Source organism: Streptopelia decaocto (genome assembly GCF_964273445.1).
Source record: "Streptopelia decaocto genome assembly, chromosome: 1".
NCBI lineage: Eukaryota > Metazoa > Chordata > Aves > Columbiformes > Columbidae > Streptopelia > Streptopelia decaocto.
Window position 1 is genome coordinate 106,049,219 of NC_138663.1, and position 26,522 is coordinate 106,075,740.

The 26,522-nt window shown below is 40.9% G+C and overlaps 2 protein-coding genes and 1 long non-coding RNA gene across 3 annotated transcripts in view; 1 reads left to right on the plus strand and 2 right to left on the minus strand.

Moving 5' to 3' along the window:
* The window catches only part of LOC309441946 (uncharacterized protein), a 555,153-nt gene that overhangs the window by 78,249 nt on the left and 450,382 nt on the right, over positions 1–26,522 (plus strand). The window lies entirely within an intron of this gene.
* On the minus strand, positions 821–4,706 carry LOC309446687. The gene is made up of 3 exons (XR_014185489.1): positions 4,592–4,706; positions 4,298–4,503; positions 821–894 (listed from the first exon to the last, which is right to left on the minus strand). It is a non-coding gene; the product is annotated as an uncharacterized lncRNA (long non-coding RNA).
* On the minus strand, positions 15,787–26,479 carry EIF1AX (eukaryotic translation initiation factor 1A X-linked). The gene is made up of 7 exons (XM_082043517.1): positions 26,290–26,479; positions 25,161–25,244; positions 22,214–22,317; positions 20,506–20,556; positions 19,431–19,512; positions 19,232–19,323; positions 15,787–17,137 (listed from the first exon to the last, which is right to left on the minus strand). The coding sequence occupies exons 1-7, from the start codon at positions 26,303–26,305 to the stop codon at positions 17,132–17,134; spliced, it is 435 nt and encodes a 144-aa protein (XP_081899643.1). The 5' UTR covers positions 26,306–26,479; the 3' UTR covers positions 15,787–17,131.

Here is a 26,522-nt window from a genome sequence, read left to right on the forward strand (position 1 = left end):
ACTTAAACTTTTCCATATTTATTGAGTTACTAGGGTTACTTCTCTTCCAAATGACAGTAGAGATATACACGCCTGTCTAACTCCAGCCCCCAGATTCCCTTTGATACTGCAGGTTCTCTGATACTTTGGTATTTTTTCTACCTTTCTCTAAACAATTTTAACTCAAACATGATGCATCTTATACAAACCACCCCTTTTCTTTCTCTGAAGTCATTAACATGTAACACTATTTCACCATCTTTATTCTTCTCATCTACCTTTCCTAAATGATACTTAAACTTCCATCCTGATATTCCAGCCACAACTGCTAATCCTCCACAGGTCTCTGTACTACACATCCTGACTTAGTTGTTATGGATCCTCTGTTTTGTTGTACCAGTGTAATAATTTCATGCTGGCCACCACAAGAGGCTATTTTTTAGCCAGTGTTTTCCCAGTCTGTATGAGCCAGCAAATGCTCTTATCAGTATTGGCACGTTCATTCCTCTGACCCTCTGATATTTCTTTCTCGCTACATTATCGTCATGCTGATTAAATGAGCCTTTCCCAGCTTTGTTCCCCGCTTTTAAACTTAAGCTCTTATCAATCAAATTAGCCTTGATCTCAGTCCAGAACCTGAACTATTTGGTGTATGATCCTCCTCCAAGAATGTTTCCCAGTGGCAGACCAACCCTAAGTCTTCCTATGGGGATATCTCTTGTTCTTCACTGTCTAATTGCATCTTTCCTCTAAATCTTTAAAGACCAGGATAATTCCATTTAATTTTTATTTATATTTGTATTAGCCATATTTAACTAAGGTTATAATTTCAGACATCTTTTCCCTGTCTTCCTAGTAGCAGATAACTGTTTCTGCAGGTGAGGAATTTATCAATGTTCATTCATGAGTCTTGACCTGCTGGAGCAAAAGTGTGCAAGAGTCAGAAAGACCATCTCCTATGTGGTTTAGATTAGCCAAACTAAATAAAATTATTCTAGTTACTTAAGTAAACCACTACCACAAAGAAAAACCAACACCACAAAGAAAAGAAAAAAAAAAAAAGGGAAAAAAAAATAAAAAGCAATGTTAGGTACTTGGTGTCAAAGTCACAAGGTTGAAGCCCAGCTGGAGCTGAGATGACTGATGGGCACTGGTTGGAACAAGGCAGATTCTGTGAGAATGCTAATTGGAAAAGCAAATTCAAGGAGAATGGGCTTCTGTGGTGAAGACCACGGTGATGAGAGTTGTCAATGAAAAAGCTGTTGAACTCAGTGCCTTTTTTTCTGCCTCTGTCTTCACAGCCAAAGCCAACTCCCAGCCCCCTGCCTGTAATGGCACAGTTCAGGAAGGAATGGGGCAGCCAGCAGTGGAGGAACAAGAGGTTAGAGAAGCTGGATTTATTCAGATAGGAATCATCCCAAGCTACTGAAAGAGCTGGTGAACCTGAGCATGAGACCACTATCGATCCTCAACAAAGGCAAGAAGGAGGACTTGGGAAATTGTATGCCAGTCAGCTTCACCTCAGTCAATGGAAAGATCAGGGAGCACATAATCCATAGTAGTCACCCCAGAAGGCAAACCATGTTTGACCTGCCTGATTGCCTGCTATGATAAAATGACTGGCTCTGTGGGCTCCTGCAGAGTGGTAGGTGTAATACACTTTAATTTGAATGTGGCTTTTGACACCAAATCCCCATCCTTCCCCTCTGGAAACAGCAGAAGCATGGACGGGAAGAACAGACTGTTTGGATGAATTGAAAACTGGCTGTAAGGGTAGCAGTCAGTAACTCACTATTTGGTTGGTAATCAGCAGAGCACCCTGGGAGTCAATACTGGCACCCATAATCAAAAGCCTTCATTAACAACCTGGCTGCAACACAGAGCTCATTCTGAATAGATCTGCAGGTAACACTAAATTAGGAGAAGTGGCTGTTGGTTCAACTCAGAAAGACCCTGAAAAACTTAAGGACTGGACAGAAGAGCTCATGATCCAAGTATGAAGTTCTGCACCTGGGACAGCTGGAATAACCCATTTACAGGTATGGGCTGAGAAGTGGCTGGCCAGGTCATAGTCCTGTGGATTACAGCATGAATGTGAACCTGCAACACGTTCTTCTGAAAGAAGCCACGTAGTGGGTGACACTAGAATTGTGGCCAGCATGTGAAGGGTAATTTGTTAATAATGTCTACTCGGTACTGGTGAGGCCATACCTGAAATATTGTTTAGTTTCGAATACCACTGATCAAGAGGAACATGGTTAAATTGGAAAGAGTTCAGTGGGAGGCTACTAACAAGGCTATTGAGGAGAGGCTGAAGGAGCTGGACTTAGTTTGGTAAAAAGGAAGCTAAGACGTGACATAACATTAGCCTACAACTATTTGAAATATTATTACAAAAGTAACAGAGCCAAACTCTTCGTGCTACTGCCAACTGGTCTAACAAAGAACAACTGCCACAGTTTACAGATTGGGAGGTTCAGACTGAGCATCAGAAAATAAAATCAACAAGAAAGTATCTGGGCCTTAGAACAGGTTATCCAGAGAGGTGGAAGAATCTGTCATTGGAGCTTTTCAAGACTCAGGCAAAGCTGAGAGTGACATAGTCTGGTGCTGCACTGGTTCAAGTCAAATACAGCTTCCAGAGGTGCTTTCTAACCAACATTTTTACAGTCATACAGGACACCTCAGGTTTTCACAACAGCTTATTACTGAAGCTCTATTATTAAAATAAACTATTTATTAACGTGTTTGGTTTCATGAGTGGTGGTAGAAGATTGTCACCTAGCCTGTTTGAAGAGAGAAGATTTGACAGATGGAAAACACTTTAGTGAGTTACATAACTGAGGCAACACCTCACATCAACCCACTTTTTGAAGCTAGAACTATAGCAAGAGACTTTAGCTCAGGTATGGCATTAAAGCCATGCTTCTGCTCCACATCCCTCATTCCCTTGTCCTGGCACCTGTTCACCTTTCTGGCTTACTTGACTTTGTCCTCCCCCACATTAAAATCTAAATCTGGACTCAGTTGCTCCTTCTGCCATGTCTGAAAGAAAGAGAACCTAAATTACCAATTAGCCTTTCTCTGGCCTCCTGTTATTATATCAAAGCATTATCCAACTTCTTCACTCTGTGGGAAATGCTTTGGTATAAATAGACATATTCTGCTGTGAACTATATCAATTCCATAACATCTCAGCCCAGCAGCTTCTCAGACTGCCTGATACAGAGAAAAAGGTGCCTCTTTCTGAATTGCATTGTTTTTTTTTCCCTCCATCAGGAAATATTGAAGATCATAATGTTCCTCAGTAGACTGACATTGCCTTTATCAGCTGGGAATAAGCTACACATAGAAAGACAATTGCTTCTGAACAAAATATAAATTTTCCAGGTTTTCAACATAGCTTGACATGATGGAGCAGATGAAATTGTAATACTCCATTCAACACTTAATAGAAAGACAACTGCAAAATTATGATTCTGTCCTCAGTACAACAGATTTATAGAGCACCCTCTGAAGCAGAAGAAATTGAAGCAACTAGACCTGTGAATGAATTCTGGTCCTACCTCTTTGACCCTCTGTGCTGGATGGTACAGGGGAGAATGCTTTCAAAAGGGGTGAATTGGATAGACCTGCTTACTTGGGATCTGAAAAGTGGAGGGTTTTTTGATGCTTGCAAGAGGCAAGTGGCCATGTTAATGAGAGTCCATACGATTTCTGTCATCGTAGGCAAATGACAATAAGGTCATTTACGGTCAATATGATTTTCAGGTGTCACCACTAATCAAATGTGCTTTACCATGTTCAGAGGAACTCTAATCTCCTTGTCTCCTGTTTAGAAGTTTTAGAAGTGTGTTTTGTTGTTTGTTTTTTTCTCCTTATAAAAAAAAATCAAACCAAACAACCCTCAGAGGGGAGCATATATCCATGTATTCTACACATCTAAATTCTTACTTTTATGATGGATTTGACCTTGGATCCAGTATTCTAGGTTTCAATGGAAAAAGCATAGGACATGGTGTATCTAAAGGAGAGGAGCAGAGCAGCCATACTTCAAGAAACTAGAGGCAAAAGACACCTGATGGCATGCACCCAACACACAACTGCTGAAAAATCAGGTATTTTGGTTTACAATATATATATAGTGTATATATGTACATAATAATGTATATAATTCAGTAAATAAATCTGAAATACATATGCTAAAAAGGTAAATTAACATAACTTTAAAGAAGTTTCCCAGAGAGGTATTTATAGGTAGTTGTTATATATTTCAGAACTTAAGTAAACATCTGATGTTAATCAAACATTAACTTACCTTAATTTCAAACATTAAAGATCACTGTCACGTCCAATTAAGGATCAGTTTTCTTTCTCCCTGCAAATCCAGCCATTTGTGGAACATGCTGCTTCCTCTGGGTTTTAATTACGTAGGAGTCATAACATCACGATCGTGGAGCTGATGTCCTTGTAAGGCCACTCTTGCTATTACCCCTGAAAGGTGATGGTGATCAGGGGAGGTTCCTGGGGACAGAGGAAAGGAAAGAGTTCCTACTCTCTTCAAGAAGGGCAAAAAGGAGGATCCAAGAGTCTACGGGGCAGGCGGCCTCACCTCAGTCCCTGGGAAGGCAGTATTGCAAGTGATTTCCAAACATATTCAAGATGAGAAGGTGTTGGAGAGTAGTCAGCATTGATTTACAAAGTGGTCATCATGCCTCCCCTATGATGAGATGATGTGAGTGTCTTGGTGGAGGAAGGGAGAACAGTGGACATTGTCTTGACTTGAGCAAGGCTTTCAACAATCTCCTGTAACTTCCTACTGAAATCAATAAGTAGACAGTGGGGTGGATTGAAAACTAACTGAACTGCCAGGCTCAGAGGGTTGTGATCAGTGTAATGAGGTCGAGCTGGAGGCCAGTCACTAGTGATATGCCCCAGGAGTTAATACTCCTCAACATCTTCAGTAATGACCTTGATGATGAGACGGAGCACACCCTCAGCAAGTTTTCAGATGACTGAAACTGGGAGGAGTAGATGATACATCAGCTGGCTGTGCTGCCATTCAAGGGGACCTCAACGGGCTGGAGAAATGGGTCAACAGAATCTTTATGAAATTCAAGGAAGGTAAATGCCAAGTCCTGCATCTGGGGAGAAAAAGTTAAGTATCCGAGGATGTACTGAAACACACTATCTGACCCCCTTTTCTTTTGTGGGGGTCTAAGCAACAGAAATCTTCTTTTACCTGCCTTTTTTTTCTTGTCTCATGCAGATCCAGTACCTGATCCAGCAGTACAGTAAAAGCTGGTGCCATTTGAACCACCAGTGACTGTTGTTTCCATATGTGTGTCTGTGACAGTTGCTACTTGGCCATGGAAGAGATTTTCAACTTCTGACACTTTGAAGAGTGATCTGAAGCTAGTGGTATCTCTTAGACTCTTTTGTCTTAAATATTGCAGATGGAAAACTGTGACTTCAGGGGTTGCTGATACCAAGGCAGTGACCAATAATTATGGCCTTTGAGTAGGTACAGGTAAGGAGTTTAAAATGGGGCTTGGCTAGATGGGCTCTCAGCAGCAACAACAATGAAATTATTCCAGTGGTTGCACTTGTTTATTTCCTCAGGAGGCACCTCCCTAGAAGAAAGGCTGCAAGCTAATTAAATAGAAAGATGGAGAAATAATCCTACTGAATGAACACTCAAACTGATTATGGACTTAAGAAAAATACTTTGTTTAAACACAAACAGAAAAATACTGCCAGAACCTCACAGCCCAAACAAATGTATCTCTGAAGGTCCTTCTGGTATGACAAGTACGTCCTACCATTTAGACTAGCATTTACTTTTCTCAGCTGGGATGCCGTAGATATAAATGAGACCTTTGAGTCTCAGCTCTAAGTTAACAAACTGAAACCACTGAAATAATAGATAAAAACCTTTCCATGACCATCCTATGCAGACAATCGCTTTTAGCAACCATATAGTTCTGACAGAAAACAAAAAAAAAAATTAATAGATTTAACTTTGTCAGTTGAAAGTGGAAGAAATCTTAGGAGGATAGCCTGAAGACAAAATAACTTGAATTTAACAAAAGTTACAGTCTAAGCTTGAGACATAAGCACATATAAAATCTGTCATCTTATGAAAGATTCTTTATCCGGTTCAGAAATCTGCAGCGGCAGTCCGAATCTCACGTATTCTTCCAACTAAGTTCAATGGCTATTAACAAAACTAGCTTCAAAAAAAGCCACACAGTTGAAAAATATTTCAAAAATAATTCAAAAGGAGTCCATAAAACACAAGAATTATTTTTTTCCCTCAAAGGTTTTCTGATCTATATATCTGTGGTTATGGCAGTCACCAGTACTGTAGCCCATGGTGCAGCTTTTGCTAAAGATACAAGCACATCTGATTGCACTTATGATAAAAGCTAGTCTGAATTAAAAAAAAGGAGGGGAGGCGGGAAGGGGAACCACTTATGATAAAAGCTAGTCGGAATAAAAAAAAAGGAGGGGAGGCAGGAAGGGGAACCTCTAGATTTTTTTAATGCAATGCCTCCCAATTGTATTTTTCACTTCATGCATCTCCTCTGCTAAGACAGTGTCCTGGTTTTGTTAAAAACAAGTTTCTCTTTTAGTGAATTTGCCTGTCAGCTAAAGCTGTCATATTAGCCGCATTTTTCTGGAGAACCAGATACATGTTTTGGTAAACATAGCAATGGAATGCGAGGTTATTGATAAGCATGGATGGACATCTCACAAGAGGGGCGACGAGAAACTGGTGACCAAGAAACTGACCAGCGGAGTATAACATCCCATTCAGGTGAATACTTCATAGAAAAGTGGGAGATCATGAGGATCTCGGCCCTTTTTCTTATGGCTGACATTAGGAGAGGACCTTGCTAGTTGTCCCTGCGAACTGAGGCCTAGTGACAGCCTGAATCCAGCTCTGGTTGGCTGCAGAGTCCAATCCAGGACTTTGGGACTTCAAGATTGGTTTTGTATATTTTGTATTATTTTCTCTATTCTTATCAGTAGCATTAGTAAAACATTTTTAATTTTTCCAACTCTCTTCTCTCTGTCCTTTTTTCCCTCCCGATTGCCTGTCTTTAGTGGGAAGGCGGGAGAGGAAGGGGCTGAAAGGAGAAAGGCGGGGAGAGGGGGTTAACAATATATCTGCCACGGTTTTATTGTCACCCTACAATCAAAACCTTGACAGACAGTAAGTCAGTTACTTTCTCTAACACAAAAGTGAATCAGGAGTTCTCAGATTCTTGGAGTCAAGTTCGAGCCTTGTAATTCAGATTGAGGGCTTCAACAGTTCAGTAGTGGACAAAAAAATCATACACCAGACACTTGCTTCAAACTGCAGTGAAGAACACTGTTATGTTGAGACTGCATCTGAAATACCATTTTGGGGCTCCCCAGCATGAGAACACAAGCAAGTCCGGCAGATGTCTAACAAGCCTGCTGAAAGGACTGGAGCACATGATGCTGAGGAAAGCTCAGAGTTCCAAGTTGTTCAAAACCCACTGTCCAAAGGCGTATTCTCACCAGGCCTGCAAAGATGTGGTTATTTGAGCTGGAAACATTTTTAGATCTAGTGCACAAGCAAACTACAAAAGGGGAAGAATGTGCCCCAACTTCTGGATGCATCTCATAGCCAAGTTTTTTTTGAGGGATTCAAAGGTAAATACAAAGAATGAACGTACATTTTAAATAGCTTCCAGTTTTGGGTAAATGAGTTAACTTTTTGTTCCAAAGGATTGTTATGGGATGGATGCCTCTAAGCCATAATCCCCTACACCTTTACCTGGTCTCATGCAGCTGAACAAAGGATGGTCTTGGAAACCACTAAAAATAAAAGCTAGTGGAGCACACAACACCATCAAGTTGAACTGCTTTTGCAATGGCAGACTGAGCAAAAGTTTAAACAGAGCCCAAGACAGTATTTCTGCACATCTCATGACAGAAGCAGTTCTTGGGAACACCAAAGGGTTCAGAGACGCCCTGCGCAGCACCACCAGCACAGGACGTGGTTCTGCTCTGTGGCAAATCTCAGCAGGCTGCTAGCAAGGGAGGCAAACACCATCACACCTCTATGGAGAGAACAAAGATTTGAAGTCGTTTCAGATGGGGTGGTGAGTGTCCAACAGGAGCCTGGAGAGAGACTCGACTTGGAGATGAAGTTCTAGCACTTTCCTAGTATGTGATGAAAAGAGTTGACCTCAAGGTTTTCTCACTCCTGAGAAAGGAAAATCTTTTCCTCTTTATAATCTACTGTTGTAAAATGGCTCCAATGTTCTGCTGGCATATATAGACCTCTCAGCAATTTACAGCTGGACATTCTAAGAGAGGAACAGACTCCAAGGGGAAACTGCTTTTTGACCAAAAAGGACAAATCTTGTGCTGTTTTAAGCAATGCCACTAAAATAGGTGTTTCTGCTGGGAGCTGAGCACCCAATCCAGATTCCTGATAAAGCCCCAGAGCAGACCTGTGCAACCTGGTCACTTGCAGAATCAAAAATCCCTTTCCTGACTTTTTCTGAACGACTCTCATCCTTACTCCCTACTTCTCTAATTCAGAAGGGAGGGTTTATCCTGACACAGTGAGCTCCAGCTGGGGAATCCTCAAGCTGGTAAGCACTGGAAGTGGAAAATCATACAAGAAGAGAGATTTTGTTGTATATGACCTGTTTCCTACGCGCTGCTTCATCTGCTTTTGGCCATCTCAAAAGCAGGATGAGAGGGTCCAGATGGTCCTTTCAATTTGACAGACTGGATATTTTCACATGTTTATGAAGTGCTCAGTTGATGTACCAACCTGAAATATTGCAAGATATTGCAAGAAGGGAAGTGCACTTAGAACCCTATTACTTAAGATTAAAAAGGGACTAACTGGGGAAGTGTGAAGGAGAGTAGTGGAGACAGGAGGTGGAACAAGAAACAGAATGTACTTAGTCTGCCACCTCTAGATTTCTTAATCCAGAGGTTAGAATTTACTGGAAAAAAGATATATAGTGGCGGGAGTGGAAGATCCATGCCCAGTATATCTCAAATCTACTTACTGTACTAGCAACTCCTCTTAGACACTCCATCTCTTATCGCAAGCAACAGATTGTTACTTGAAGAAAGAATTTAGTCTAACAGAACAGTAAGTGTAGGCTTTAGTGAGTTAAGTGTCAAGATAAGATGTCTCCTTAACTGAATTATGGTTAGTGAGTTATGTATGCTCTTTGAAGTAGTTGCCATACAAACCAATCTTTAAAATATTTCTGAAAAATATTAATATATGGCTTGCTAAAGCATTTTCTAATTGTGATGCCCACGTTAAGTTATTTTGAAATATAGACACTCAGCTGTGGTATACAGTTACCAAATATTCTCTGATCCTTTGAAGTTTTAGGGATAAGCCAGAAGCTCAGCTAAACAACTTTATTTCTGTATGTCTAAGTTCTAATTACATATATATGTGCTCCCCTTGAGGAAAGAGAGAAAAAGTAAAATATGCTTAGTTAGCCATTGGAAGGAACATTGGGTGTCACTTACTGTAACCATGTCCTTAAGAAAAGCAGTAGCTGACGCTCCTACTGAGTTTATCCACTTGGTATGTTGAGGTAAAATAAAAAGAATATTATTATTAAGGCATAGAAAACTATTAGGTGCCATAGTCTCCTGCCTTCCCCCTTTTATTATTTTAATTGATTTAGAAGATGGCAATCTATTCAAGTAATCAAAGCAGACATGCTGTCTTCTCAATATAAAGTTATTGGCTACTTGGCACTCAAGCTGTTTCCTCTAAATGCTTCCCCATGCTCTAAATCAGACACACATCTTCAATGCTTTTTGATCCTCTAACATCTGCCTATGTAACTACTGCTAGGCTAACCTAAGCTGCCTGTAATACCACATTTCAGGTTCTGGCTACATTCTTTTCTCTTTCTTAGTTACCGTACATTGTTTTCTGTATTATCCTACACTAAATATTCCAGTTAATCTTGACTTTTGTAGTCCTAAACAGTAACTTCACAGCAGTTTAGTTTAAAACCTTTCACACAGCCTGAGATCACTCTTCCTCCCTTTGTAGACAAAATGTACAGCTAGCACTAGGATAGCATCAATTCAAACGGGGTAGAGGAGGGAAAGAGAAGGAGGCTGTTGAGGATAACAGCATAATTGAGTACAGAGGAACACTGGCTAACCTTGGCTTTTTCCACTTTTCAGCAACTGTTTCATTAGTTGGTGGCAGTATAACAATACATCAGTGACAGTATTTATTCCACTTACAGGGGCATACCCACATTTTTACTGAAACAATCCCTACCCTGTTGCATGTTTCCAACACCTTTGTGAAACTGGCGCCCTGTTTTGTGAAGGGGTTTCTGCTCACTGGCCAACACTCTGGTTAACAGTAGTGGTCCAAAGACACATTACTAGGGTGCAAGTGGTATAAGCTGCTATCAAGAGGGTTGGGCTGCCAACCACAGTGGGATGCAGAATGCCCAATACTTCTCAACCAGTCACTTGAGTGGAATACAGTAAGGCTGGACAACCACACCATTGGGTCTTAGGGCATCTTTTAAGATGTTTCCATCCAAAAGGGCTGGCAGAACCATCTAACATCTTTATGAATACTAAAATCAATAGATGCACCCATACTTTTTCTTTTCCAAAGTGGCTAGTGCCGTTTAGGCGAGAAGAACCAAATGTTCCATTAAAAATTTCATAAGCCACAGGTTCACTGAGAATAAGGTACTACAAGTCCTCCTTGTTAGGCTGACAGCTGCAAAAGTCTAAACACTACCTCTCCAGAGCCTGAGAAGCTGTTTCCCAAACACAGGGGGAAGCTATCCTTACACACTCTAACACACTCTAACAACTGCTCTGTGCCTCCTTCCTCTTCATTTCTATTCAGGCTCCTATGCTGCAGTCAATTAGCAGCAGAGAACTGTGAGGTTACATCGCCAGTCTGAAGATCCATCTCTATCTATTCTGTCACACCCTACACAGTTACTTAGCACTGTCTACTTCTGCCATTCTCAGCAAAACTTAAGATCTAGCTGCTGTCCGTAGTTTTAGAAGGTGGCAAGGTCTTCCACACCTTTTCAGGGCCCTGGGCTTCTCAGCAAATCTCCAGGACTACAGCCTTAACCACTGTAGCTTCTATATACACGACCAGTTTCAGCCATGAGCAGGGGAGATCCTTCCACTGGGTCAGGCAGCAAAAGAGTAAAATACTTCTCAGAAACCTCCTTAATGCATCTTTCCCTGTCCCCCGCTACTGTCTACCACAATGAGTTTTAAAGCCTTGTCAGTCAGAATCTGTTTCATCAAGCACTTTGCAGCACTTGGCTTGTCTCTCTGAGCACAGAGACTAAACACAGTAACTGCAGGGAGTCCTGCCACTGTCTTGAGGATTGTCACAAAGCTGAATCCTCCCTGACAGCAGGTACCACTGATGGTGGAAGGGATATAACCCATGCAGGTCCCACGGTGTCCCACGGGGATCCCCCACTACAGCTGCTGCTCTTGGCTCTATCTACTACAGATATGAACAGCAGTGTCCTATGTCACATGTTGCTGCCAGTGACAGGCTTGCACATCAGCTCATACTTATATGCTGGAATCAGCTTGTTCCTCAGGAAGAAGGCAACCTACTAAAAAAAAAAAAAATTAAAAAAAAAAAACCCAAAACAACTAAAGTGTTTCTATTCCTGGCAAGAATTATTGCAAACACTGGGAACTTCAGAGTCCCTGAAACGCAGCAATATGAGCTCCTTCTATGGAGAAGTTGGGAGAATCTGCTCACTCTTATCTGCCAAGGTTGTTCATTTTTTTTTTTGCTTGTCTGCTCCCTCCAGAGGCCAAACACGCAAGGGCATTTTGCTGATGATCTTCCTCAACTGGGAATAAAATTCATTACCTTAACCATAAAGAAGAGTAGGACTGATGAAGTAACACAGATGCTAGTGACCACAGAAGAGACTCCTACACCCTTACAGCCTAGAGACACAAACAGGAGGCACTGGACTGGAGCCACCCACTTGTACAGGAGGGAAGAATGAGTGTCTAGAAAATACAGTACAAGTACTTCAAAAGAGGATTTACTTGTCGTGGTTTAACCCGAGCTAGCAATACAACCATGATAGCCGCTCACTCACCCCCTCTCCTGCCCACCCAATGGGGAGAGAATCAAAAGGGAAGGGAGAAACTTGGATTGAGACAAACAGAGTCTAATAAAATAACAAAATACTAATACACTACTTCTAAATATATATATTAAATAGAAATAAAAGATACTCAAGGCAATTCCTCACGAACACACTGAGCAGCCAGTCCCAGGAAACAGCACCTGGTCACACAGCTGATCCCAGAGAGAGAGAAGGAAAGAAAAAGGCAGAAAAGCCCAGAGGCCTCTGCAAATGGCAAAAGGCCGGGCTGAACGTCCTGACCAAAACTCCCCTGGCCCCAACAAAAAAAAAATCAAAGAGAAGAGAGAGACACAGAGAGACCAGAAGAGCCAACTGCAAGTTCCCAACTCCCAGTTCTCCTTAAATAATTAGCATGACGCCAAAGGGATGGAACGCTCTCATTGATCAGTCTGGATATCAGTCAAGCTCTGCCCCATCCATGCCCCGCTTCCTTGCCTCCTCACACCTGTGGGCAGAGCACTCAGAATGTCCTTGGCTCTCAGACCAGAGCAATTAAAAACATTAGCTCTGTGCTGGGGTGTTACCTGCTTGTTCTTAAACTAAGTCAAAATAATGAGCATGCTAGCTATGAAAAAGAAAGCTTTCTAACTGCACAAAGAAAATTAACCCATTTTCAGTCAAACCAGAACATTACTGTTTGGCAAGTGATGCCATAATAGCCCCCTAACTGTCACCAAGTCTCAGCTTCTGATTAAGCTTTCCTTTCTTGAGCTGAGAGCCTGGATATAAATAAAAATGCTGTGCAAGTGTCCCCTCTGTCTACAAACACATTGGAAAAAAACATTAAGAGAACCTAACTCATAGAACAGACAACAGAGTCTCATCTATATATATTTTTGAAGTATTTTTGTCCCACTAAGCATGTAAAGGAATGTCTAGAGACATAATTGGTATAATTAAAACATTTGAAACCCAAGTGTAGTCCAGGAGTAAACAAGCACTTGAAAGGAGAAACACGTCTCTAAATGCTTCTAGTGGTACCCTGCTGCTAGTACCTACTTCCTAGGTGGAATAACTACATGAAGGTAGTCATTATTTTCAGCTTACCTCTCTATTTGGTTGAGATTGTATTTTATAATCACGAAGTTAATCTTTGGCATTACATTTGATGGGCAAGACATCTCACAAAGAACCTGAATTAATCAATTGGAACCCTGACTCATGCTTCCTGTGATTAAAAAGGCAGCCTCCCTGCTCACCTCTTCTCCCTTCTTCTCCAAAGGGAAGGGCATACACAGTCTGAAAAATACACACTGACAATTCATTGTTTTGTGTCAAAATGAGAAAGCATTGGCAACAGCTACCTTCACAAAAGCCAGCAACAGGCCTCAAGTTTACAGGGACAAGTAAAGCTGCACTCAGACTACTCCGAGATGATTTAAAATAATACTTCCTTCTTCCCACACATCTTTCAGAGGGCCGCAATGACTTTAACTTTCAAGTCCTCACTTCTGTGAAGTGGCCAAACTGCCTGTAGGATTGCACAGACAAAAATCATGGCTTGAGTCCTCTACTGAACCATATAATAGAGGTATTCAAGTCCCATGATATTAATGTTCAGTAACAGCAAATAATTATGGCTTAGACTGGATCTCACTCAACCGCGGAACAGTCAATACCCCAACATACCTGAAAACAGGACTTACCTTGTCACGAGAGGGCCTAGGGGAGCAACAACCCAGCATTGGTTGACAACCAAGACCACGAGCCCCATCCGTTCATCACGAAGAACCTGGACAGGAGTACAGCCGACTACCAAACCCAGCGACCTGTCCCACTCGGTCACTGGCTCACTTTCATTCATAGACATCACTCAGATTACAGAGCAATTATTGTGCCAGCCTCATCTCTACCAGCTTGTATACTCTATACTAATTGAAGTGTGTGTGTATTTATATGTTACCATATACATGTATGGCATCTATCACATACATGTGGCATTAGCATATAGTACCACATATATGTATACTAGCACATACAGTACAGAGTCATATGATATAATCTATCAGCAGTAACAAATAAATGGCATGGAGCTCAACAATCATGGCTTACTGGCTCTTCCTTCTCTTGCATAAGGAGAGGTGGTGTTTTTTTCTTTTTACTTCCCCATGTACTTTTTTTTTCTTCAGTTAGTGTGTCTGGACTATATCTGGAAAGGACTAGGGTGGAAAAGCCTCAGGACTGACCAACCAAATGCACAGCTGCCCCTACTATAATGTGACGAGACAAAGAAGATTTGAAACAATGAACAAAAATCATGTTTCAAAGTTTTAATTGAAGAGAAGACCTCAAAGTAAGAAACATCTTAGAGAACACAAAGTTTATACTTTAGCTGAAGAAAATTAATTTTTGAATCTTTACTTTCAATTTTACACTATAGATAAAAAGTGAGCAGCAGTTCCCAAATTCAAACAAGAGTTATTAAAAAATTATCTAGAAAATACTCTCTCAGATGAGCACCTTTCATTGCTTTAGTGTCTGCAGTCTTGCAAGCCTCTACCTGGCAGCTGCTGTTCTGCTGTTCTTTAGCTGGGGACACTGAAAAGAGAGTTACTTGTGCAAGCTGGTTTTCCCTTCCAAAGAAAAGAAAAGCAAGAAGGGACAATTTAAAACTCTCTAGATTGGGCTAATAAAGGAGTGGTCAGAGAAACAAGATGAGGAAGTGTGTTCAAGGAAGGCAATGCAGCCTAGCTCATAAGTAGGAACCACATGGTGCTGAGCCAGAGCATTAAAAATAAATTAATAATTAAATTGGAAACTTCCTTAAAAACTTTGCAGAGTTCAGGGTGAGCCAGGTGTGAGCCTGGGAGCAATTAAGATTGGAAGGAACCTCATGGCAAACCATGACCAATTCTGCCAGGAACAATTTCATTTTTGTCCCACAGGTGAAGTCTCTGTTACACTGGGCAACTCAGGTCCAGTGAAATAAGTTCCTTACAACAGCACTACAATCATTTGTATTTCTCCTTACCACCAACCATTCACTTTACATTTTTGCCACAAGATTGGTTTTGACAAGTATCATTTCTATAATAACTGTATCTTCAGTAAACATTCATTGTAATTTGATCACCAACATTTCTGTTAGCACAACTGAAAGGACACTGTCTGCACTTGCACATCAAGACCAGTTTTGAGAGCTTTTAACCATTTTCCAAGCTGCTCATAGTCTACTTAGTATGTTGAGGAAACCAACGAGCTTGGGAATGGTTTATAAACCTTAGTCTGAAACATTACAGCATTTATGTTGCTTGATATAATTGAACCTTTTAGGCACATAAAGACAGTAAATTGATATACTTGGAAGATCAGTGGAGTAAGAATGCTATGTTGGTAGTATCTTTTCCCAATATTTAGCAAGTTTGTACAACAGATATTTAAAATAGATATTTAAAATCCATGAAACATTTGGCAAAATTACTTAGTACTAAGAAATCCTTATCCCTAGAATAAGATACCAGATCCACATAAGGAAAATAGACACTATAATGAAAGGAAAAAAGTAAATGAGAAGATGTTTCTGCAAAAGCTCTGGAAGTTCAAATCTAGCCCCAAACTTCTCCTTAAAAATCATATAAAGCAATGAGGCCACTCCATATTTAAAGCCATTTTGTTTTTATCTATTGGGGTAGTCACTTTACATCATAGCAAAAAGACTGTATAACGAATACAAGTGTCAAGAATCAGATTTTTATGGCACAAAAGGAAGTTTTCCATTAACCTGCTTTCAGAGTTGTTAAATACATAATTGAAGACAAAGAAACTAAGGCTACCACAAAATAATATTTGCATGATGATGTTAGTCTTTATTCAGCTTCTTAATTGACTCCTCCAGTCTGAAGGTGGAGAAGAATCTTTCCATTAGTTTGTTTCAGTGATTTATTCTGGATGAAAAGATCCTTTTCCTACATTTAACAGAAATTTTCCCATTTATATTGTTATTCAAAGTTCACATAACCTTTAAAGTTGTACCTTACAATGTATGGAAAATTTAAGATGAAAATAAAACTCTAAACATAACCCTTTCTATAATGTAAAAATATTCTACATGTTTAACATATCAAGAATGTTAAGCATTCGCTTCGGGGAAAAACTAGTTTATGTATTTTTCAGCACAAACCCAACTATTAACGTTTTGTAGTATTGTATCCCTGTTAAGTTGGGTGCCACCCAGTGTTCATCTTCTGCAACTACAGCTTGACCACTGTACTTACAAGAGCTCTGCATACAAGACAGTTTTCAACTGCAAAGTTGAGATGCTGCTAACTTTTTAGCTTTCCTTCTCCCCTACCCCTCCGCTGTGGCAAATTTACATCTTTGAAATAATGAGTGTTTTTAATTATCAAAATCAGTATAAAAATAGCAGCATGCTACTAGACGTGAAAAGCAGATTCATCATGCATTATGAATTTAAATGCAGATCTCTGCCTTCCTTTTATATTATCAAAATCTTTTCAAAGTTAACATCAAGGCAAGGGGTATAAGGACAAACACTGCATAGTATGATTTGATACGAATCTCAACTGGGTACTTGTGTTTAATCAAAATCCATGATAATTACAGGGTAAACAACTTTTATTTCAAAATACAAGTTTAACTGGAATTGTAGTGATGAAAGCAGAAGCGGGAATGCAGTCTTTTACAGCCCATGTCACTGTATCTCACTTACATCCAGAGATAAAAGCTCTAATTGGTGAAGAGACAAAATATTTGTGGCGTTTCATTGAACCTTTGTGATAATCCAGCATTATCCATTTCTAAAGAAATATAAATACTTTAAAACAAACATTGAAAATAAATCCTTTTGATGTAACAAACTACACTCTTTACCGAGAATTTTCAGTCTTCTTAAAAGAAAGGGACTTCACCCAAAAAATAATCGAAATATCAATGTAGAACAATCCTTGGAGGAAAAACGTCGGAATGTAAACCTCTGTTCCAAATTAGATCTGAAAAGCAAAACATCACACCATGTATTTAATTCACATGCATTTTTTCATCAAACAATTCTTTCTTTAGGCTACTTTTATGGTTCAACAGGAGACTTCCTGAACTCAGTACAGTACTGATTTTGCCTCAGCTCATATCCCGTTTCCTTAACATGTGAATGACGACTCCTCTTACGTCCTGTGATTCTGTCCTCACCACCATCAAAATACCACAATTATGCAGGAAAGCAGTTTTGCCAATATTATGCATAAGTACTACAGAAATAAATTAGCCCATGCTTCTCAAAAATGAAAACAAAATCAAGTTTAAAGGTAACTTCCCTAAGTAGTGACTATGCAAGCTGATTTGGTGGCAAAAATGAACCGTTTTCTAACCATTCTTTTGACGCAGGCAACAGCGCAAAGCTTCCACCAAGTCTTTCACATTAACTATGACCCTGGAAGCTGCACTTCATTCTAGGCAGACTAGGATGATCCTCGGAAAGGTCATTCACATTCTATCTCTTTATGTCTTTTCCTTTCTTAAAGCACGACATTAATATTGCATAGCTGACAGAAGCTTAAAAACAATCATAGCTATGCACTTAAATACATTATCCCACACAAAGATCCATTGATTTGCAGATTTTATTATTTCAATATTCCTACAGCTACTTATCACTTTGACTTTTACAATAGTTTCATTATTAAAAGCACGCAGTATTAGAAAGTATTGCTAGCTTCACTAAGCTAAAACTTCAGTAAGCTCAACCACTGACAAGTCAAAAATGAAATTTTAAGAAGCCTGAATAAAAATTCACCATTATTGGTATTTTAAAAATATTTAATCTAATGCATCATACATTGAGAACCTCAAAGTAGTCAAAATAATGTGAGCATTTAAAGATAATCATCACATCACTAACTCGGAGAGAGAGGACTAAAAAGATGAAGAATTAAAACATAATAATATACTTAGAACAGTCTATCCAATTAAGTTAACTCACTGGCTCAGTAAGTTACTACTTATCCTCTCAGCCAGTTGACCCTGCACACAGTCATCTCTCAACTGAAAAATGAAGTGCATCATCTTAGGAAACATTTCACAGCAGAATCTACTTTTGCAATTTACTATATAATTTGAACTATAACAATTTTACTTCTACAATTTAAGAGTGTGGTCAGTTACTGTGGCTTAGTGATAAGTACTAACACAACTGATTGTGAAAAATCTGTAAATTCAGGATTACAGTTGACTTTGTTAACTACTAAAATGCAGCTTTTTATGATTTTCATGTAAACAAAAATGGAGACTTAAAGTCTTTGTTTTTTTAAAAACAAAAATCTCTCAATTATTTCTGTAGGTATTATTAGATAGTCAGGTTGTTAAAACTACAGAGGAATCAGAGAGGTGAAACCCGCGCCTGTTTGTGCAGATTGCCAAGACACATACATAACCTGTCACCTGCTCCAGCAGTTGGTGTCCAATGGAGTTTATGGCTCTATCTGCCTCAACCTCACATGGCACAGGAGCCGACCAAGAGGTCTTTCTGGCTCACTGAGCAGGGTACGCAAGGAAATCCCAGCAGTCTGCAAAACCTTCCTAAATCTTTTACTTCACTTTCCATCACAAGCTTGTTTTAAGAAGCTTGCACTTCAGAGAACAATACTAAGCGCTACATTCAGCTCCTTCAATACGAACACACCCAGCCACATCCACATGTGGTCATCAACTCGTGTAACTGCAACTCCTCATGTGGGCGCACACACACAATCGTTTGAACGGATGCTGCTACATAACTCCAGGTCTTTGGGGTGAACTGACTTTGATTTTCTTTTTTAGGCATCTTAAGGGTTTTGACAAGACTACTCCTCATGTGTATTTTAAGAGTATGACCCTAAGCATACATTTGCTAGAGAAGGGTTGCAGGACAGAGGAGAGAACAGGAAGCTGCCGTGCACACATCTACACCACTTTCTGAAGCAGTCCTTGAGAAGGTGAGCTATTCTGAACATCAGTGTATTATTTTACTTGCTCTAAACCAAGGAAAAGCAGCTTATTGCCAAAGATGACAGTTTCAAGCATATGACATAGAATCTATGTTTACTACTTACGTCATCAATGTCTTCATCATCATCTCCAATATCATCAAACTGGATTTCATCATCATCTCCAGGACCAAATGTGTCTGTTTCATTGATTTTAGCTAAAATGTAATTTTGAGACGTTAAGGAGTGCACTCACACCAAGTCAAGATAGATTGAATATTCTTGTCCAACATGAACTTCCAATTTGAAGTGAAAAGATTCTTACCATGTTCTGGAAGCTCCCCATATGCTTTCAGACTTCTGGCTTCATCTGCATTGTACTTTAGAATAACATCAGCCTTGTTATCCTAAATAAGAATTTATTAGTCATCTATGGAGAAAAAAACCTCCCTATTAATCTCAGCAGACTAGTAACACCTACATTATTTAAAGAACAGGACCTATACTGTTTACAGAAGAATAACACCTATGTTATTTACAGAATAATATCTTGTTCCTCCTTCCCCTTCAGCTCCTTTAAATGTGAAGTAAAAAAATGCTTATCTGTAGAATATCTCGATTTATTCTGGGCGATAACTTTATTCTCTCCTGTTATAATTAATTTCAGAAGTTCAGTTTCATGCCTTTGAAACTAATCTTTCTTCAGAGAACACACATGGTGAGGTGTTTGGTGGCTAGTCAGAATGTGTCGAAACTTCCTAGTTTGAAGTAGTTCCATATATACAGTAAATTACAATATCGTAAATGTTTTACAATTCTAATGTACATTTCAGAAGCAGAATCGGTCTTCAAACAACTGATGACACAACACTAACATTCATGAAAAAGCATTTACCTAATGATAATATGACAATTGTTTTCCATTAACCTTTACATTAGGTAAAATTGTGCTACTTCATTTTTGGAAATTTAAGTAGAAACTCGCTACTGATAACTGGCCTCTTAAGGTAAAACGCTAAAAATCAAGGCTCCAAAATTCTCATTACCAAAAATTCAAATTATCACAAAAAATGTTTGGTGCTTGACTCAGTCTCCATTATATCACAGGATCCAAGCATCAAACAGCTACACCTGGAAAAAAAAGGTCAGGTGTTATGCCAATAAGCACCTTCTCTCACAAACTCTCAGGGTGCAATTCAGAAAAACAAGTTGAACCAGGATTTGTCATCTACTTATGACAATCTTTCTGTAATACAAGGAAACTAGAAGTCATGATTTAGCATAACTAAATACATATTCAAAGTTAGATGGGAATTTCCTTATGATACGTGCTGCAATTTAACACTAAATAAAGCTGTTTGTAAAACATTCTTCATTGGCAAATTACACTGCATTTTTACCTGGTAGTCTCTTAAGCCAACCAATATAATATCAGATGTATTTATCCAAACCTGGAAGAGAAAATATGTTATATTGCAGGAATTCAATTTTTGTTGTATAACACAAGAGTCAAACAGCACAATTTGGTTTGCTGAAGGACACAAAACATTTCACTAGAGCCCCCATTTTCACTTTCTCACCAGTAAACTGGAAATATCCAGTTTCATATTTTAATAGCAAAACCAGTGTCAGAAATACTCATAGATACATTATTTCACATTACAGAGCTATTACTAAGTTAAATCAAACTTCTTTGTAGAGCTTCTAGCCAACAAGGTGGTTATGAAGTCACAGCTTCTGAGAAAACAGAAATAATGCATCAAGCCACCACTCTCTCAACAGAGCTCCACAAGGGCAAAAACAAAAGAAAGGTCTGATGAAGTAGATGATGGACAAGCACAATGAAGAGCACAAGAAAATGAATAGAGTTGTTTCTAGTAACTGACTATGTTGATCAGTCAAGCAAAAGCCAGAAGCCTGCAAAACAGCACGAGCTAATTTAAATGCACACAATAGTTCTATCCCACATCAGCTTGATTTTTTTGGAGACAAAATACATTTCAGTTGAGCTTTCCTTTCTTTGAGACATGAGGAATAGATAAGTGATGCTTTCAGTAGCAAGAAATTAATTCTGCAGCACCTAGCATTTATTAATGTACATTTTCCATCACCCTCAACAGCTCATTGCAGTGCACTCCAGGCAGCGACCAGGCTCACACTGATACCAAGACATGAGCGTTCACTGGTCTCCAAAAACAGAGAGGTGGAACAATCCCAAATGAACACAGTGAATGTCTGTTTTTATTGGGAACAGACTGAGAGGACCTCCTCCATACCATACACCAGCAGAGGACAGAAAGCTGTAACATTTGACAAGGGCAAGAGGGAACACCATGCAAAGATGGCAAACACATACACCTGACTTCCCTGGAGGTACGAACTTTTGTAGGTCAGCTTTGCACAAAAGTATTTTGGGAACTTTAGGTAGGCAATGAAATTATGGCATCTGAGGTGCCTGCAGGAAGCTATAAAGAAACCTTCTGAAACCACCCTTATTGAACCACTCAGATAAGTCACCCAGCGAGAAGTTGATAATTATTCAGTTTCTCCCCGGATCAAACTAAGTGGGGTACCAAACGCTGATTCTTTACTGTTCACGAAGTAGCATACGAAAATATGGCTTTGGAAAACCCTTACACCGTTATTTTCCAATGCTGGGAGTCAATCTTCCTGTTAGAAGTTCTCCTGCCAAGCTAAGTACTGATCTAGTCTCAGCTATAACATGCTGATTTTCCAAATAGTCATCAAGTTCCTCATGTACAATTATGGAGTTTTTAAATATTTCCTATACATATAAGTTTCTAGAATATGAAAAATTATTATGCCATAAACAGGCAAAAAAGTCCCCCCTGAAATGTGCACATACAAAGGCAGCCTTTCAATCACCAGCTTCTCTCAAAAGCCAGAGACTGCCTGGCTTTTGCTGGCATTTTGCATTGTGTTGGCAATACAAACAGAAGAACAAATTAGTTTACTATCAAAAAAGTAAGTTTAGTATATTAAATACAGCAGAAATATTAACTTTTGTAATGAGCTACACACATAAATTTTTACAATTACATATCCCGCATAATGCCATTCTTCTTTACTGTAATGCTTTGGAATTACCTTTTTTCTTAGTTTCCCTCTAATATGACATAACCTCTTCACGCCATCAAAACATAAGGCCTCCAGTCTTCCATTGCCTAACATCTTGATCACCTGGGCATATTCTGAAAGAGATGGTAACATATAGCAAAACTTTTAAACAAATACAGCCTCATGAAACAACCAATAGCTTTTGCCAGTGTAACCAAAATTTGCTGTAACATTTTATCAAACAGGAACGGCTGAAAGGAGCTGGCCACACAGGCCACTGAATGTATCGCAGTTTTCATATTATTGTTGACATTAACATTTTCAAGCACTGCTCATCCTTGGTTGTATCTATGCTTTTGTTCCCTCCAAAATGCTTACTACAGATAATTTTTAGAGCTAGAAAGTCAGAGTTTGAAAGTTTATAACAGCATGACGGTGCCTGTCCTAATGGACAAAATCTTGTGCTATCATTGCGGGAAGAGGAAAAAGCAGAACATTCTGTACACCCCATTGATACTCTGAATCCCTTCTGCAGAGGCTCTGTGGAAACAAATGCTGCTCCTGAAACAACATGTTCTGGTGTTCCCAGAAACTGTCTGAAAGGCAAGTATCAGGCTTCAGCTGAACACTATGAAGCTTCTCTTCAACACCTACCCTCAATCTCTCACCTTGTATTTTATCTCCTTTCCTCACCAGGTTCCAGAAAATACTACTGAAGTACTTCACACACACTATTAAAAGTTTGCATTTAACTAAAAAGAATAAAGTTTGTAAGAACCACAACATTACTGTTCTTACAAGCTTTATAATAACATTATCTGACCACTTACACTCACCAGGAAAAAAAATTCCCAATTAGCCAGAGTTGCATTTCAATATTCTAAAATCTTTACTTAGCACAAGCTCGGTAGTTTAACAAACCATATGAGAATTTTAACTGAGAATGTTTCATCGTTGCTGATGGCTTGCACAAGCATACTCTTCACCGATAAAAAACTGTCTGGATGGCCGGACCCAAAGAGCTGTGGTGAAGGGAGTTAAAAGCAGGTGGTGGCCAGTGACGAGTGGTGTTTCCCAGGGCTCAGTACTGGAGTCAGTTCTGTTTAATCTCTTTATCAATGATCTGGACGAGGGGATTAAGTAAGCCCTCAGTAAGTCTCCAGATAAAAACAACTGGGTGGGAGTGCTATCTGCTGGAGGGTAGGAATGCCATACAGAGGGATCTGGACAGGCTGGATTGATGGTCTGAGGCCAACTGTATGAGGTTCAACAAGACCAGGTACCGGGTCCTGCACCTGGGTCACAGCAACCCCAGGCAGCACTACAGGCTCAGGGAAGAGTGGCTGGAAAGCTGCCTGGTGGAAAAGGACCTGCGGGTGTTGATAGACGGCTGGCCGAACATGAGCCAGCAGTGTGCCCAGGTGGCCAAGGCGGCAAACAGCATCCTGGCTTGTATCAGGAATAGTGTGGCCAACAGGGCTAGAGAAGTGATCATCCCCTTGTACTCACCCTTGGTGAGGCCACACCTCAAATCCTGTGTTCTGTTTTGGGCCCCTCACTACAGGAAAGACATTGAGGTGCTAGAGAGAGGTCAGAGAAGGGCAATGAAGCTGGTGAGGGGTCTGGAGCACAAGTCTGATGAGGAGCAGCTGAGGGAACTGGGGCTGTTTAGGCTGGAGAAAAGGAGGCTGAGGGGAGACCTTATTGCTCTCTGCAACTACCTGAAAGGAGGTTGTAGCATGGAGGGTGTTGGTCTCTTCTCCCAAGTAGCAAGTGACAGGACAAAAGGAAATGGCCTCAAGTTGTGCCAGGGGAGGTTCAGATTGGATATTAGTAAACATTTATTCACGAAAAGGGTTGTCAGGCATTGGAACAGGCTGCCCAGGGAAGTGGTTGGGTTGCCATCCCTGGTGATGTCTAAAAGACATACAGATGAGGTTCTCAAGGACAAGGTGTAGAGCTGGACTTAGCAGAGTGAGGTTAATGGTTGGACTTCATGATCTTAAAGGTCCTTTCCAACCTAAATGATTCTATGATTCAGTAGATTTTGCTTGGGAGTTGAAAAGGATTTTAAGTTTCATAGGTGCATCAAAATCAACTTCTTTTTTGCTTATAGCTGTGACAGAATATCAGAAAAAGCTTAAAAAATTAGTTCAGTGGTCACTTATTTTACAGTAACTTAAGTCAGTTCCTTTCCTGTATTTCTAACAAAGCACCTGATTAACTGGTCACTAGGCAAGTACTCATATGTATGTGAGCAACCACAAGTATGTGACACACAAGACAGGGTAAGCCAAAAGGCAGGTGAGATCACTGTCGCTAACTGGCAAAGGAGAGGAGAATCCTAGTCATCACCCTCCAGCTGAACACTCCTGTGGCTTACTTTACCTGACTGCTGTCAAGTATGGACCTTACCTATTGCTCATTTCAGTAATTGTTAGACATCCCAACCCAGAAGCCAGTTCAACCAAACCATCAGGGAAAAGTAGAAGCAAGATGTACTGTTCTGCCAGGCCAGTGACTTCAGAGAGCTCATCAAAGGATCCAAGAAAAGGTATAGTTGGTATAAAACAGAAAGCAGAACTGTGCATCCAAGAGACAACGAATAACTACTGGCAACACTGAACTACATCAGCTAAGACAGCTGCTTACAGACCCTCACACAGAGCAACTCAAGGGATTTCTGGGCAGTGTTTACATACATACTGTATTACACACAACATCACAATAACATCAAGGAGAGGCAAGCTTCATTCTTAAGTAGTGAAGCTATTTAAAATTTCCCTTTGCCTAATGTCTTCCTCCTGCACTCACTGTGTCATTTAGAATTCAAATACAAACCCAATAAGAATACCTTTCACACAATAACTTTTGTATTTCTCAGACATCCAGCTGTTTTGTATAAACTTCCAACGTACATCACTTACAATATCTGACTGAAAACAATGGCATTGCTGTACTATAGTTAAAAACTCACCTTGCCCATCTTCCTTGAACACCAGTTCTCTTTTTTCTGATTCATTCTCATTCTTACCTCGTCGCCTGTTTTTACCTCCTTTGCCTAAATTACAGGACGTAAAACAAAGAGCATGTATTACTATCTGGGAATACAGTGAATCAAATAATCAGACTTATGGAGATATCTGTGCTTGTTCTCTAAATGGCTGTTTTGAATATCTTATCCAAATCTAGATTTTTTGATTGGTGATTTTTAGCTCTATTTTTAAAACTGAGTAGTAACATCATAATTAAAAGATTAGAGCCTCCACTATTTAAGATGTCCTGGTTGCTCTGGAGCGACAGTACCCTTCAACAAGGATTTGCACAAGATTGCCATTTTCAGTTTTTGTGATGGCTGCTACCAAATACCTTATAAATAACGGTGGGATAACCTTATGCACGTAACCACCAAGGAGCAGAATAATAACCGGAGCGGGTACGGTAGTGCTGAAATTCCTGAAATCCTCAGAGGGAAGCTTATGCTCCAAGCACAAATGCCCTTTTTAAAAGGCACACACGTGGAGATTAGATGCTCTTCATGAAGCCGCAGACGACCAGCTCCTACTACTTTCCGCCCCCCGCCGCCCCGTGACAAAAAACTGCTGTTCCCTTTCTCTCACTTTCTTCTTCTTTTTCATTAATCAGCGGGGTGAGCGACAAGGGGAGAAGCGGCAGCGCCCAGCGAGCGCACGGAGGAGCACGCACAACCCGCCGCTTCCTCAGCGGCCACCCCCGAGGGGCGGCGGGCAGGGCCACCCCTAACAGCCAAATCCCGCCAGGGCCTCCTCGTCCCGGTCGGCCAGGCCCCAGAGGCCTCCGGCACGTCGCTGGGCCGCGTAGTACCGGAGCCAGGCTGGGACTCACGCCTGAGAAGGGCTGGTAGCGGGGAGGGGGAACCGGCCGCAGGGACCCGTGGGCACGGCGGGGTTGCCGGAAGGGCTCCTCCGCCCCCTCCCCGCCCCGCCCGCGGGCACCAGGCCGCGGCGGCTCCCACGTGAGAAGCAGCGGCCGGCGCGGGGGCGTCCCCAGGCCTCCCCGGCGCGGCCGGGCCGGGCCTCGTCGCCACGGCGAAAGGACGGGCCGCCGCGGAAGGGAGGGCGCCTCACCTTTATTCTTGGGCATGGCGCCGGGCGCTCCGCCGCGGAGGGGCTGCGGGCAGGGGCGGCGGTTGGGGCTTCACGCGGCTCTCGCGAGGCGGAGGCGGGCAGAGGCTCCGGGCGGGATCGGCGGCGGCTCCTCGCGCGGCGGGGCCGGGGCAGCGCCTGACTCGTGCGTTCCGGCCGCTGGCGCCGATCCGACCCACGGCGCCCCCTGGCGTGTGGGCGGACTCGCCGCTTCC